We start from the raw sequence: 14,915 nt of genomic DNA, 5'->3' as shown, positions 1-14,915 counted from the left end.
AAATAAAACCTTTCAAATTCTTTTAAAATGTTTTTTTTCTTCACCAAGAATTAAAAAACATTTTCCCCATGTACATTCTGAAAAAGGAAGGGCTGGTATACTCTATAATGCAGGAGAGGTGTTGTCATTGGAAACCATGATTAAAATGAGTCTGATGACAGAAAGGATGGGAAGGATGAGCAGGACTCCATTTCCCAGAAGCCTTAGCGCTGAGATCACCATTACTTAAGTAAGTGAAAGAATTTTATTGTTAGAATTTTGTCCTCATAAGTCCAATTGTGAATTTTCAAAGCTAAAAATGTCTTTAGGTTACACTGTAACTATGGTTTTCTTAGTGAGGACATATTTTTCAAATGTCAAACCAAGGGACGAAGATCTTTGCATTAAGGATGTTGTGAGGAAATAGAGTCCCTTTTTTCTACCTTTGCAGCCACATTAATAGTGACTTCAGTGATAATACAGATGTGTTACTTCTACGTAGCCTACAATTCACATCTGTATGGTCTCAAGTTGCATCCATATCACAGAAACAGACAATCCGATTCAGAATCACATTGATATGGTGGTGTTTTCATACCAATAATGGACACAATGTAAGCAACATGAGATTTAAAATCAGGCTATCTGTGCCCGTGTGGATGTAGTTTGGTTTTTCACTTTCTTTGATAAAGCACTGAGGTTGCAGGGTTTGGTGGGGTGGAGTCAGATTTACATAGAAATGTCTGAACAAGCAGGATGCGGAAATTGCATACAAGGTTTTAAAAGAAAAGCCCACATTTGATATGGTGTAATCTCGGTCTTATTGGATTTACTGCTTTTGTTGCAGGGACAGGTTTCCCAAAAGCAGCCAAAATTATAGGTATTTGTTCAATCAAAAGCAAATAGCGAAAGATGACTTCAAATTAGATTCATAAGCCTTGTAGGAACTGGTCGGATATTTCTTTGTTGTTGATGTGTTGCAGTTTAGAAATGATGAACTTTGGTGGTGGCTTTCTTTTGGGAAACTGTCTGATTTTTAGCAACACAACAGTACTGAGATAAGTATAGGCAGGTAGAAAGATGGTGGGCTTAGTGGCAGTGTTACTGTGTTTCATACCCCTCACAAACTCACAACTTAGCAGTCTGTCACAAAAATAAAAAATATTATTTTGCTAAGAAATTCAGTTTGATGTGACAAAGTTTAATAATCATTTTATTCTCAGTGCATTTCAAACCACAAGATATTTGATGGAATAGTGGTTTAGTTTGGTTTAGTTCCACACTGCAGAGCATTTGTGGCGGGTTTTAATTTAACTGGACCCTGAAGATTCAAATTTTCTTCATCAAGAATTCACAGGCTATCATCTTTCTTCAAAGATTAGTACCACCTTTTGGAAAAATAGCATGAAAAAAAGTATTCTACAAAGTATTGCACGTAACAAATTGCAGCTTTTTTTTTGTTTGTTTTTTGATTGACAGTTGTACATGTTACTCCAATGACAGAGGTTCAAATACACTATATTTGGAATACAAAAGGCAAATGTGACAGACAAACAATCAAAAATAAAATAAAACAAGAAATTGCTGAATTCAATAAAACAAGATCAATAAAAATAAAAAGAAACTTATTCTTTTTTTTCACCCTAAAAAATAAATCTTCAGAAACTTTTACATTCACCCGCAGGTGACTTTCACATTTCAACATTCGGCGGTAAAAACTTGTGCATCGCTAATGCTTCGATTCTCTTGCAAATTCATTATCTCTGAGAAAAATCGGTTAGCTTAGGTTAACAGAAGGTTTACGCAGGCTAACTGATGGGGAGTGTAAGAAGGCAGAGAGACTGGTACATACTGTAAATATACACAGAGAGGCAGAATAAACCAAATAAATGACTGCATTAGTTATTTTATGGCCCAAAATTCCCCAACAAAAGAAGGATCTTAGCACCTAAGAAGATTTTAATCAGTTGTGAGACATATTTAGCTTTATTTGCATGGCTTAAACTCATTTTTTTAGTCTGTTTTTTTTACTCTTATCAGCAGATAATTAATTTTCAACATGCTATTGACAGATTTTTTTTAAAAATCCCCACAGTGTTAAATAAAATGTTCCATTTTGTGCATCTTAGAAATTACCAACCTGTGTAACAACACAGAAATTTTGAAATGTCATACATAAACCATAGTTGAAAACCTGTCAAAACCTGACAAAATCAAAGATTAGACAGAATCTTTAACTGTCCATAGGTGCTCTTTGCTATTTTAGTTTTCATAAATATTTCAGTTTCTGAGCTGACAGATCTTTCCCATCAAGTTGAGTTTTTTACTATAGTGCAAAGATCCTTCGGGGGAATTGAGAACCAGATCTGTACAAAAGTCTAAGAATAAAATGAAGCTTTGTATCTGCATTAAAATGGGGAGTCTGCAATGGGAGCATAGCTGTACAAAGACGACTTACATAGGAAAAGTTTGTTATTGTATGAAAATAGATGTCTGCTGTGGATTTGGTTTTCGCAAATCCCTTTTAATGATATGAACTATTTTATTCTATTTGAAAACAAAAATGAAATAAACTGAAGAAAAACACACATCAAAGCTTAGATGAAATGAAGCCCTGGTCTCACAATGACTTCTGATGTGATGTTGGTCAAGTATCTGCACCGCGTGTGTACTGTACAAATGTATATTCGATGAGCAGGAATGGTTTATTAACAGCTTGATCTATTTTAATATGTCTGCTTTTGGGAGAACAGAAGCTCTTCATGCTAAAACCTTAAGTGTTTTGACAGTATTGTGATTTATGTTTGACTATGGAGGCCATAAAAAGATGGCAGTGTTTTTATTTCAGCCTCATCATTTAATATGAAGTCCAAATTATACAAATAAGTGCTATATAAACTCTCTCTGTAGTTTTTGCTTTTGATTGTGGATAAAACAGGCAGAGAATGTGTGATTTTTCTTTCTTTGTGGCAAAGAACTAACTGACATTTTGTCAAGTTGAACGAAAACATCAATTACAATTGTTACTATTAAAAGTAAGCTCTTGGTCAACCACAGTTATAAGTCCGATTTTTTTTTGGACACTGGGTTAAAGTAGCTATACAGTACATAAAAGCACTACAGAGAAGGTCCTGAGTGAATGGTCGCTGGTGACACATACTCATGAGAAACCCCTTGTTATACAGACATATTAAAATGAATGTGACAGTTACGCTTCTCAGATAGTCTGCTTGTAGTTCTTACTGGTTCACATCGTCAGTATTATGGCCCTTTATTAGCATGAAGAATGTAATGTAGTTTTGTTTTCATGTTTGTTAAAATCAGCCAGAGTTGCAAGATATTGTCAGTGTCTCGCAGGGCACATTTTCTCACCATATAAATGGATGTAGCTGGTTTCAATGGCAGCCATGTCAACCTCTCAACATGATGATGTGGGAACAATTCGATCAGACGTCAAGTTAACAAATGCTGTCTGCTCATTTTTTTGTTTTCCAGGCAGCATGTTTAGGTCTTACAAAGTCTTAGTCTGACTTCATGCAATATTTCAAGTATTTGTAGAATTATTTCAATGGTCTTTAATTTATTGTTGCTACGCCATAAAACTCTCCCACATGATGACAGAAATCCAATTCCCTCTAACTTGTTAACTTATCTGACATTAAGCTCTTCACCTCCCATTTTAAATGAGGTGATGCAACGTGGTGACAAAATTTACCAAAGCCAGCTGCCGCATTTCCAGGAAACATGTCTGGAAAGTAGTTTGACACTCAGTCTGACACTGATTTGTTGGGAGCGTCATCAAACCAATGGCTGCTTTGAGCTGTAGTTGGTGACATGATGCTTAACCCTTGGCTACAGTGCCCCGTCTGGCTGAATTTATCCGATTTAAATACTGTCCCCTGGTATTTACAGAAGAGGAAAGGCTATAAACCCCCAACACCTACAAACTTACAGATGGAGCCATTGTAGAATTCCCATTTTTTTTTACTGTACACTGAACTGCTCGCTAAACAATGGACCCACAACCCCCACAACAGAAAATATTTGGGAAAAATCTGTTGCATTGTTTCTTTGTGTGAAGTTTAAGACGGAATGGCACCGTTGGCAGGACCAACAGTGGAAAAATGCACAATGAGGACTATACTACAATGGCTGCCACTGTAAATGTATGATTTGTATAATAGCTTAGTATTTTCACCAGATGAAAGAAGTGTTCCTTCTTCTACGTAAAACTACAGCAATTATCATCAATAGTGAATACCAATAACATTATAGTCTTAATAAAAAAAATCTAAACATTGACAGAGGAAAAACTAATAATAATGTAACTTCCTCTGTAGAAAATAAAATAAATCCAATCCAAAATTGTAAGCCAAGAGTGCCTAGTGCAGTCACTAATGTACTGTAAACTGGTCTAGGACAGAGAAAGATAGATAGATAGATATAGATAGACTGATTAGCTACTACTGTACAGTACGCCACAGACAACACACTCAAGGGTTCAACCTCCACACTTCAAATCCTTTCAGATACCTCTCTCTTTGTGCAGAAGCGGGTTTCCCCGACGCAGTCTCAGTGCTAGTTTTCTCTTTGACCCATAGTTTATGGTTATGGAAGATGGGGATATTTGTGCTAAGGTGCGTTTAAGAACCAGGATCCTGGCTTGATAAGGGTCATTGGCTATGATGGCTGTGTCAATTATACATTCATCTGATTTTTCTTTTAGCTGCACCAGGCAATGTTGTCTATTAGTGGCCCTAAAGGAGTGGAAAATTTGTAGCACACTCAGGGTTACTAATCCAGCAGGCAAAGCATTTAACTTTGATGGCTGCAGCTTTGGATTTTTGCTCTCGAGTTTTAATTTGTCATGTTTTGTTGCTTAATTTGGACTGAAAGAATCTACAGTCTTGTGAGATTTTTTTCTGGGATTGGGACACTTTCCCTGTGACAGCCATATTTTGAGATTTACTTCTGCAAATCTGGTCTTTTTTCCTCTACAAAATCCTGCCTAGTGCAGCTGAAACAATATCAAGATGCTTTTCAAAATTTCTGATGACTGAAATGGGTGCATGCCACTTAATACCCTGTCTTTCTCTAATTGTGACATGGGTAAAAAAACATTTAAGTTAATAATGTTGTGCTTGTAGTGCCTCGATCTTTCGCTTCATCTAAACAGGGCCTCTACTGAACACAGTGGAACAGATTAAACCAAAGCTGAACCCTACTGTATGGCACATGTCATCAGATAAGAGCACCCTGTTCATAGCGTCACAGGCAAAGAGCTGTTGTATATTTCAAGAACTTCCAAAAAAATCTGTTTTTGGTGATCTATGATCAGTGAAGAAAACCTTTTTCATATTGTGGCTACAAAAGGCTGTTTGATTCCAAGACTCAATAACCACTGTCTTCCTTTTTTTAGAACAATGGCTGGTTGTCTGCAAAAGTAGCTGGAGGAACAAACAGACTTAAAAAAAATCTACCAGCTTAGGACCAGAGGCTGGTGCTAATTTGCTGCTCTGTCTAAAAACGACAATAGTGGGAGATATAGTCACATGAATATTACAAATAGGAAAAAAAACAGCTTGTGAGTAATTCAGAAATAGATTTGAAATGTGATTGCTACCCTCTTAAGAAAACCACCAACAGCAAACTACTTCCAAAGTATTCCTAAAAGATTTGAAACGTGAACTTTTTTTTTTTCCTCAAAACCCTTATCAGTCCACCAGACAGACAGATAGACAGATAGACAGAAAGCTAGCTAGCTTTAGAAGCATTTTAGAGGACAGGAGAGGAGAGGAGAGCGATCTCATGGAGAGCCTCCGCCTCATTCCTTTACATCATGGTTTCTACGATGGTGTGGGTGGGGGCCTTCATCATCAGGCCCTTGTTCCCGTTGGGGTCCAGCGGGTAGGTGAGGTCCTTGGGGCCACGGTGGTCTGCAGGACGGGAACTGGCTCCGCCACGAACTGGGGCTGCCACTGCCTTAATCCTCTGTAGAGAAGAGGTAGAATAGAGAAAATGCAAAAAAAATTTAAAAAAGTTAGAACAAGATGTAAGCTTAAAAATTGGACTAAAACCAATTACAGTAGCTACAAGGGAAACCTACAAAATCTGCATTTGAAGAGGTGTTTTAAGAGAATACTTTGATATTTTTGGTCTATGTCATTCAGGAAATGACCATAAATGGCTAACCAGCAGATGGCTACATCAACATGCCCCTGGCTCCACCCACCTCAATAAGCGGCCCATCAGATCGAATGATCTTGATGACAACCACCATGGGAATGCAGATCATGGAGGCCAAGGCCAGAGTCCAACCTATTCCGACGGCCCAGTCAGGATACTCGTAGACCTTGTTGTACTTCAATGGCTTGTATTTGACCAAGGAGAAAATAAAGCAGCCCTGGAGAGGAAGAGGAAGAAATGCTTGAGTACATCTTCCAGATTTTTTTTTGTATCTGGCTTAACCATGAATCTGAATTCATTTTACATAAAATATACTTTACAGCAGCCTTATTCAATGTATGTTAAGCTGTAAGTGCACAATAGAACGTGATGGGGATGACTCTTGTGCATCATTGTGCTATTTCATGCAATGTATTATGTTTTTTTTGCAAATAATATCATATACTCTGTAAAGAACAAAAAAGAAAGAAAGCATTTTATGGAAGGTACAAAAAAAAAATATTGGCTTTCAAGTAAATTGAGCAATTAGAAATGGTGGTGTGTCCCTTTCAGATGTATGAAAAACACTAAAGCAAAGACGAAAGATCAAGTTTCCGGAAACAGAAAAAAAAAATGTTGAAAAAAAGAGGAAGAAGTAATTTACATGTGATTATGGTTTCCTGTATATTTGCAGTGTATACTATATCTACGGTGAAAGCAGATACTTACCATGCACAGTAAAGGAGTGATAACAGTCCAGCTCCATTTCATCCAAGGATTTGGTCTGTAGCCAATCATGTCCTCAACCGCATCGTAGAAATTATCAACGCCTGTGAAGACAGTAACAAATCTTCTGATTACTTTTAATAGTAAAACTTATTCAGTAAAGAATACAAGGTTAGAAGAATGCAAGGTTATTTGTATAGCACCTTTTGTAGAAAACATATATGAAAATGTACAAAATGTACTGAGGTTTTGTAATCGCATTACCAGCAATGGCATATGGCCTTACAGCAATGGAGTGGAAACATAATAACAATAATTGAATTGAGTGTTTAAATTAATGAGAAGTCGTATAGGCTAGATTTGCAGCTATTAAATCGAATTTAATGAAAACTGAGTGAATGTGGATGTGGAAAGTGAACTAACAGCACTTGCTCTTCCCTCATTATCACCACTAACGTGCTCTTGAGCAAGGCACTTAACCCAGCAACCTCTCTGAGTGGAGCTGCTCGGAGGTCAGCTAAACAATCTGTGCTGTCCAGGTGTGAATGTGTGCAACTGTGTGAGTGTGTGATCAGAGTGTTCCTGCAAAAGCAATAGCTATGCAACGGATATGTCTTCTTATTGTCCATTAAATACATTAGATGCATTTATTTGGTTGTTTTTAGAGGGCTGGTACTTACCATAAACCCAGGCAACAGCTATACATTCAAAGAATGCCACCCACAGAAGGCACACACCGCTAGCTGCATAGTAATCAAACAGCTGGAAAACATACATGCCACCCTGCAGGGAGACAAAAATAGAGACAGATGGGTTTAGAATGATCACATGTTACTTTCAGGTAATATTTCCTCTTTTCATCACCCTTTAAACAGAGAAACTGTAAAGGTCTACTGTCTGACAAACCCTGACAGGGTTTTTTGCCTTTCTCAATGCACTGAGCTACTTAATAAACTGCAAACAATTGTGCATTATTCATGTAATCTTTAAACTTTAAACATCACATAATAATTGAACATACAGTAAATAATGAAGATATATGTTTCAAGACTTAACATGACCAAATGTGAGCAGCACGTGAGAATGCGACCGTGTGTCGATGTCTCTGTGTTGCAACGTGTGTGTCCAGTGTGAAAACTGTTTTATCATGGGAATCCTAAACTTGAACCAGGCCACCACAGCCATAAAAAGATGTTGTCATGGGAACAGCAGAGGGTGAGAGAGCGAGGGAGGGAGGCGGGGCAAAAAATAGAATGACGGTGAGAAGACAGTGGATGTTGCGTGAGATCAGAAAGAAGGCTGGGAGGGTAGAACAGAATAATACATAGATACCTATGGTATAGGTAAATAAGTAAAAACTAAGAGAAAGGACATGAGAGGAGAAAGAGGAGGAGGAGTGGAAGATGAACGTTGGACCGTCAGATCGACAGAGTTTGTATTACTTTCACCAATTAAGTCTGCCTTGCTTGAAGTGTTTAATGTTTAATTTAGGACTTAAAGAGGAACTTGATTTAACACATGAAAGTCTGTTTCCAGGTGTTGGTGAGCACTATTGCATGCATGAAAAAAGTTGTATAAAGCCTTTTGTGGCTGCACAGGGAGGAAGTGAGGTTACCGGACCTCTGTTGCCCATCTCATCTCTGCTTGAGGCTAGCTACGTTAGACATCACTAGCATAACACACCCAATCTCCAGCCAATCTGTCGGAGGTCGACTTGCATTGTGGGTAATGCAGGTGTCATGTGTGGAATACAAAAGATGATATCTCGGATTATCTCTTCTTGGCAGAGAGGTCTTTTGACTTGCAAATAAAACCCCGTGGCTTACAAGAAATGAGCATGGCAGAGATCAGTTGTGGTTGACATGCATTTTGAAGTAAAAGCAGAACCGAGAACAAAATAGCACGCAATGTGTAGGTGTTTTTTTTTCATTCTTTTGTGCAAATTATTATTGGCACATGCAAAAAAAATGTATGGATGCAAGACTTGCCTCACAAGAAATGAGGCATTTGAATTTTTTATTTTGTTTGACATAAACAGAATAATTAGCAAGTGCAGTGACAGTAACCATGTCCAAACAAAGAATAGCACCCAACTTCCTGAAATGCAAAGCAATGACTGGAGTACCAAATATATACATATATATAAAAAGTCGTGCTAAGTCATGCTAACTGCATTATGTAATCATGGAGTTCCAGGCACAGTGGAAAGTTACTGATAGCTGACTGCTATTTCTGCTGTTCTGTGAGACATTTTGGATGTCTCAGAAAAAAAGAACCATTATTTATGACAGTTGATTACATGCGTTTATGCTCTATCTATTGAACATACAACAAATCTTGTAATTTATTAGGTGCTGCTGGTCTAATTCTGATGCAACTTGGGGAGAGTATGTGCCATTACACTGTGTTCCAATACAAGTATGGTGTAATGGGGTTTGATTGTAATTCAAGATAACATTTGTGTACTTAAACTTGTGTCATATGCAAACCTTTAGACTTTAAAGCTCTTGCAGAGATGATGAGGAAAGTTCAGAAAACAACAAAAAAATAGAGGTTGTACAGCTTTCTATAGTGCCCAATGACAGAAGCATTATCTGTGACAGAATGTTAGTGGTCTCGTCTTGGTGACTTCTGTCATAAAATGTGACACCACTGGTCCTATTTTGACAAAAACCTGGATAGTTTAAGCATTTTGGCACTGCATTCTGCATTTCAAAGACTACACTTATTGACCTACGGTAATAGTGCTTTCACTAAAGGTAAAAAAGTCTCAATAGGCCTGTTAAATTATGACATAATGATTATTAGACTTGTATTTGACAAGTCAAAATGTCTGCAATGAAAATAGTCTATTAGTACAAGGCCGGGGTTGGCAGAATGATACATTACAATGATCTGAATCTGTATGATTCAATGGGACTAGCTTAATTTAGGGGTTAAAGTGGGTGACGCTAAGAGGAAGACGGTAAGAGAAACCAATCACATATGATGAGAATCGGGGAAAAACTGACAAGAAACAGAAATAGGAGAAAAGGAGGAGGAAGAGAAAGATTTGGAAAAGCTAAGTCAGATCTATCTTTAATACTAGAAGAGGGAAGGGAAGTTCTCATGACTTGACAGTATAAATAGACCCCTGTCAACTCCCTGGGGACTGACACTAATAGCTGTCTGAACACTGTTGTTCCTGCTGTATTGAGCTGTGGGCTGGAGCATGAAATGAGGTCTGCAGCCGCAGTATATACATACAATTATCAATAGGTACTGTGCACATTTATATACTGGATAATTACTATAATTATGACAGACAGTCTTTCCAAATGCTGGCATTTCCTCAACCTTGAAAAAGTACTGGCTCTTTTTTTTTTGTTTGTGGTTCATAGCAGTTATATAAACTCATTAGAGTTTATATTTTTCTGAGTTGAGTTTACTGATGTTTACACTGTTGCTACACACAGTATGTTCTGTTTATGATAACTAGTGACACTATTTCACTTTTTTCTGTTCACTTTTCATGGTGCTGTTACCTTGGTAACCATGGTGAGGCCAAGCAGGTAGCTGATGCAGCAGATGATAGCGATGAAGATCTCTCTGCGGTAACCCTTCCTTAGGAAGGACGGATACAGATCCACCAGTGATGTGATCTGCCCTTCCACCTCCACAAACTACAGAGGGACAAAGAGACACATGATGGGTACAGATCCACAGACAACATGACCTGCTTTTTTCATAAACTAACAGCTTTACATCTTTTGCTTCTCATCACTTTAGTTTCCATTAGTAAAAATGCATCATAGACCTCCTATGTTGTCTAGCACAGGTGTACTGTATAGAATTTAGCCTCTCTTGCTGTTGTTTGGAGCCTGATGTGTGATTTTTGGCTGATTTCAGTATGTGCATGCTTTTGCTTTAACTCACAGGTACGTGAGAGTCATATTTGTATTCTGTATACAGTAAACTACAATATAGCTGCAGATTTTATAAATGGACTTGTGGAGATAAGGTTTACCATTTCCTCTCTTTTCTTCTTTCGTGCCGCAAATTGGATTTGACACTTCCATACACTGACTGAATGTATAAAACTTTATGATGATTACTATACTGATTACTGTATATCATCTCCTTGTGTGATGCAGCTTTTTAGCAATGAGTAGCCCATAAACAAATGGCTCCTGTCAACTGTGTGTTCAAAAGAAGCGAGAGTACAATATCTAAAATAAAACACAGCACCATTTAAGCCCCTGTGCTGCAAATAATATCCACCCTAGTCTTTTAATCTTAAAATAACTTTCAATGAGCTAAAGTAATGTCACGTCAATCTGATGGACTGTTAGACAGGTCTTTAGAGGAATATATTCTGTGGTAGGCTTTTGTGCGCAGGCTTCTTCGTGAACAGTTAAGTGCTTTGCTTATGGCTGTCCATGTGTGAATGTTCGTGTGCCTGCTAACCTGACTGTCGAGGCCAAGCAGCAGCAGCATAATGAAGAAGAGAATTGCCCAGACTGTAGGAAAAGGCATCATGGTTACAGCCTTGGGGTAGGCAATGAAAGCCAGGCCTGGACCTGCAGAGGAGGGGGGTGGGGGGGGGTAAGAACAGATAGAGAGGTGTGGGGGGGGGGGGCAACATTAGTATCATGTGATAAGCTCATCTGATCTACATCCCTGTGGGAAGAAAAGGTCCCAAATAATTGAGATGCAGAACCAGATATGAATGCACGATCAAACCTGGGCTACAATACTGCGAACAGATGCTTGTGTGTGTGCAATCTACTGTATTCTCTCTAAAGCAAGGTCTAAAGAGATTAACTATGTCAAACACATCTTTACTTACCTGTTACTTTGTAAAATATTACTTAAGACACATAACTAACTGTATGCACTTACATGAAACTATTCCATACAATTTACAATCAGACATTATGAGAAAAACTCAATATTATAAGAATTAAAAATAGAATAATAAAGAACATAACAACATATTATGAAATTTATTCTGAGTATAATATAAAACTACAGCTCTGTGGAAGTCTTTCAATAAGCCATGAGAGAAATCCCACAGCATAACTAGTAGATGTGTTGTGTGGTGGTAAAACCGTAGACCACTGTAAACATTGCAACAAAAATACATTTGGAAAATCTATAAAATATTTAACTTGTTAAGGGTTGGCTTAATTCACTTTTCCTGGCAGCTGGAAGTCTTGAAGAGACAATCAACTGCCATAAAAGGGTGAATCAAGTGCTTCTTCATTTTTCTCAAATTAGTCAACACCTACTTCACTCGAGTCATTTTGCATGCCTAACTGAATTAAGCATGATCTTTTCTATGAGGAATGCAAAATGACTGTTGCAAAACAGCAGCAGATGCAAACTGGGATGCCAAATAAAAAGCAATGGCATTTTTTTTTTTCTGAGGTTTAATTTGATGTTGGTGCTACAATGAGAACTGTCAAACAGAAGTCAAGAAACAAGGAAGCAGTCGGAACAGCAAAACAGAATTGCAGCTGATAGCAACATGTGTAAATATATTCAGTTTTTGTTGTGAATTATGACAAGGCATCCAACCAAACACCGCGTTGACTCAAAAATTAGTACCAACTTCCATTCCCTGAGAGGGGAAATGCTAATCAAACTTAAGAGTACAACTCAAGAAATAGAATCCACAGCATACAATGTGTCATTACTGTACAAAACATCATATAGTTCTTTTTTCTTTTTAGCACATTATTGAGGCAACAGAAGCCTTGCTTACATTGCAATGTGAAAACCATACTGTATTCTTTGTGTATTCAGTCAGCATATTTTCTCATGCAGATAGCATACATCAAAATCAAGCAGTCGCAGTTAAGGCAGACTCACTTGTGATGTTCCTAAACTTCTAAAAAAAACTGTCTTACCTGGCAGGATTTTGACCTGTCAAAGCTTGATAATCTAGCTGGAGTATGAACACTTATCCTGCTGTCTAGCTGATCTGCTCTGTTCTTATGCTCACTGCAAATGGACACACTTTTTCAGGTTGGAAAATTACCTCTTCATTAGAGTTCCATGTGCCATGACCTCAAGGAGTGTCAGGCTCTTTCTAGCTCCTCCTAACATACCACTGATGCACACTTCTATTCTTTGGTAACCTGTGGAGCATCAACCCACTTGCCAAACACAAAGTTGATATCGGATGATTCTGCGCACCCTGTTGTTAATTTGGCAGTGGATGTAAATTGAAAAGTACAGAATGCTCCTATATTTGTATCAACTGGGCTGGCACCATGAAAAGTGTTTCAAGTAAACAGACTAGCTAAATTTCCTTTCATCGGACTGAATCATGGGTTTCACAAAAACACTTGATGTTGACAATATCTTTGTTCTGTTATAAGCAAAAAATGACAACTTCCAAGTTTGTGTCTCATTTGATGTCAGGCAAGATGCCGTATGTCTTAAGCATGTAAAATATATCACCCAAAAGGGGGAAATCAAACTTTCCAAACAAACCAAAAAGGTAGTTCTATAAAAATCTGCTTTCAGTTCTCTGTTGGTGTGTTAACACCTTTGTTTGAGTGTAACTCATACTCTTAAAGAATAAGTCAACAGACATTTATTATCTGCTTTGGGATTTGAAAAACAAGCATAAATTAAATCCTTGTGTGATTCTACTGAAACTTCCATCTTAAACTTACAAACACAAAGTTGCATTTGCAGCCTCATAGAATAAGTATACACTGTCATAAGGCTCCAATAATACTGTATACTGTAAGATATACACTGTAAGTCCATGGAAAAAATGTTGGTACTCACAGTTGCATGAAAGCTTTTCCAAAAGACCTCAGTCTAATGTGTCCATGAATACAAATCTTTTGAGATTTAGGTATTATAGTTCATGCCTGTGGGCCCTTACAGGCAGTATAAAAAGGCACAGTTGCAGGTTTTAGATGCTAGAATAAAATGATAATAATAATAATAATAATAATGACTTTTGAACCAGCTAATAATCCCATATGCCAATATGTCACTAAAACAGATAGGAAACACAACAATGGTGAAGCCAGGTCACATAGAGTTAGAAGAGGAACATCTCAAAACCAAAACTCTGATAGCATGTTGAAGCTAGCACAGTGGCACAAGATGCAATGTTATTCCTACGTGTAAATTCTAGCTTTATTTTTCGACTCTCAATGTCTAATTCTTGCTCTTCAGAAAACAAAATCAGTTTTCCAACATCTCTCTCTTAGCGCTAATCCATCCAACTTACTGTACTCGAATGCTGAACTAACAACTAGAACCAAATATGTCCATATATATGTTCATATATTTTGTCAAGGAGTGTTTGATTGCGGAAACGTCCAAAGTCTGATGCCGTCATTTATAATTAATCAGGGAATCCATTTCATTCCAAAGTCGATTCAATTCGAAATGCAATGTATTGGCTAATTCTCTTTTGGGTTTCGTTGCTGTTTTTCTTAATAATAGCTGTTGTTTTTTTTTTTTTTAACCAGGAAGCAGCGCCCACCATCACTGCCGCCTTTTCAGAACCCTCGTACCTGACTCTGCCACATCAGCAATGTCCACCCCTTGCTCTTGTGCCATGAAGCCCAGGACGGAAAATATTGCGAAGCCAGACACAAAACTGGTACCACTGTTGAGGGCTCCCAGCAGCAAACAGTCCCTATGTCACACATACGTCATGAGGAGGATTTGTTAATGAACACACAACCATCCCTTCACCCCCCTCTCTCCCCTTCCGCTAAACCCCTCACTGAAAACTGATGCCTCACCTGTAGCAGTTGTATTTGTACTTGTTGTAGCTCCCCAAGGATGTCATGGCGCCCAAACAAATGGCATAGGAGAAGAAAATCTGGGTGCCAGCGTCTATCCACACCTGTCAAGTAGGGGGAGAGAATGGGGACAGAAAGGCTGAGGCCTGCTGATGAGGGGAGGCACAGGGCCATGAATATTGTGTAGAGAGACACTGGGGGGGAATTTAAGTTGTGGGTAACACTCATATGGACTGGGGAAGTAAGAGTCTGCATAGGTCTAGCAGGATCTATCAGAGATACAGT

General features: G+C 38.0%; 1 protein-coding gene across 1 annotated transcript in view; it reads right to left on the bottom strand.

Moving 5' to 3' along the window:
• Positions 1 to 513: 513 nt before the first annotated feature.
• LOC121889328 (sodium- and chloride-dependent taurine transporter-like) overlaps positions 514 to 14,915 on the bottom strand; it is a 36,811-nt gene continuing 22,409 nt past the window's right edge. The window contains exons 8-15 of the mRNA XM_042401197.1: positions 14,631 to 14,734; positions 14,397 to 14,521; positions 11,317 to 11,429; positions 10,395 to 10,532; positions 7,551 to 7,653; positions 6,874 to 6,974; positions 6,212 to 6,382; positions 514 to 5,970 (exon numbers count right to left, since the gene is read on the bottom strand). Coding sequence (XP_042257131.1) covers positions 5,812 to 5,970; positions 6,212 to 6,382; positions 6,874 to 6,974; positions 7,551 to 7,653; positions 10,395 to 10,532; positions 11,317 to 11,429; positions 14,397 to 14,521; positions 14,631 to 14,734 — 1,014 coding nt within the window. The 3' untranslated portion in view covers positions 514 to 5,811. The remainder of the gene's footprint in view (positions 5,971 to 6,211; positions 6,383 to 6,873; positions 6,975 to 7,550; positions 7,654 to 10,394; positions 10,533 to 11,316; positions 11,430 to 14,396; positions 14,522 to 14,630; positions 14,735 to 14,915) is intronic.

This window comes from Thunnus maccoyii, chromosome 3 (genome assembly GCF_910596095.1).
Source record: "Thunnus maccoyii chromosome 3, fThuMac1.1, whole genome shotgun sequence".
Taxonomy (NCBI): Eukaryota; Metazoa; Chordata; class Actinopteri; order Scombriformes; family Scombridae; genus Thunnus; species Thunnus maccoyii.
The sequence above is the reverse complement of the archived record's forward strand: the minus strand, read 5'-3'. Positions and strand labels throughout refer to the sequence as shown.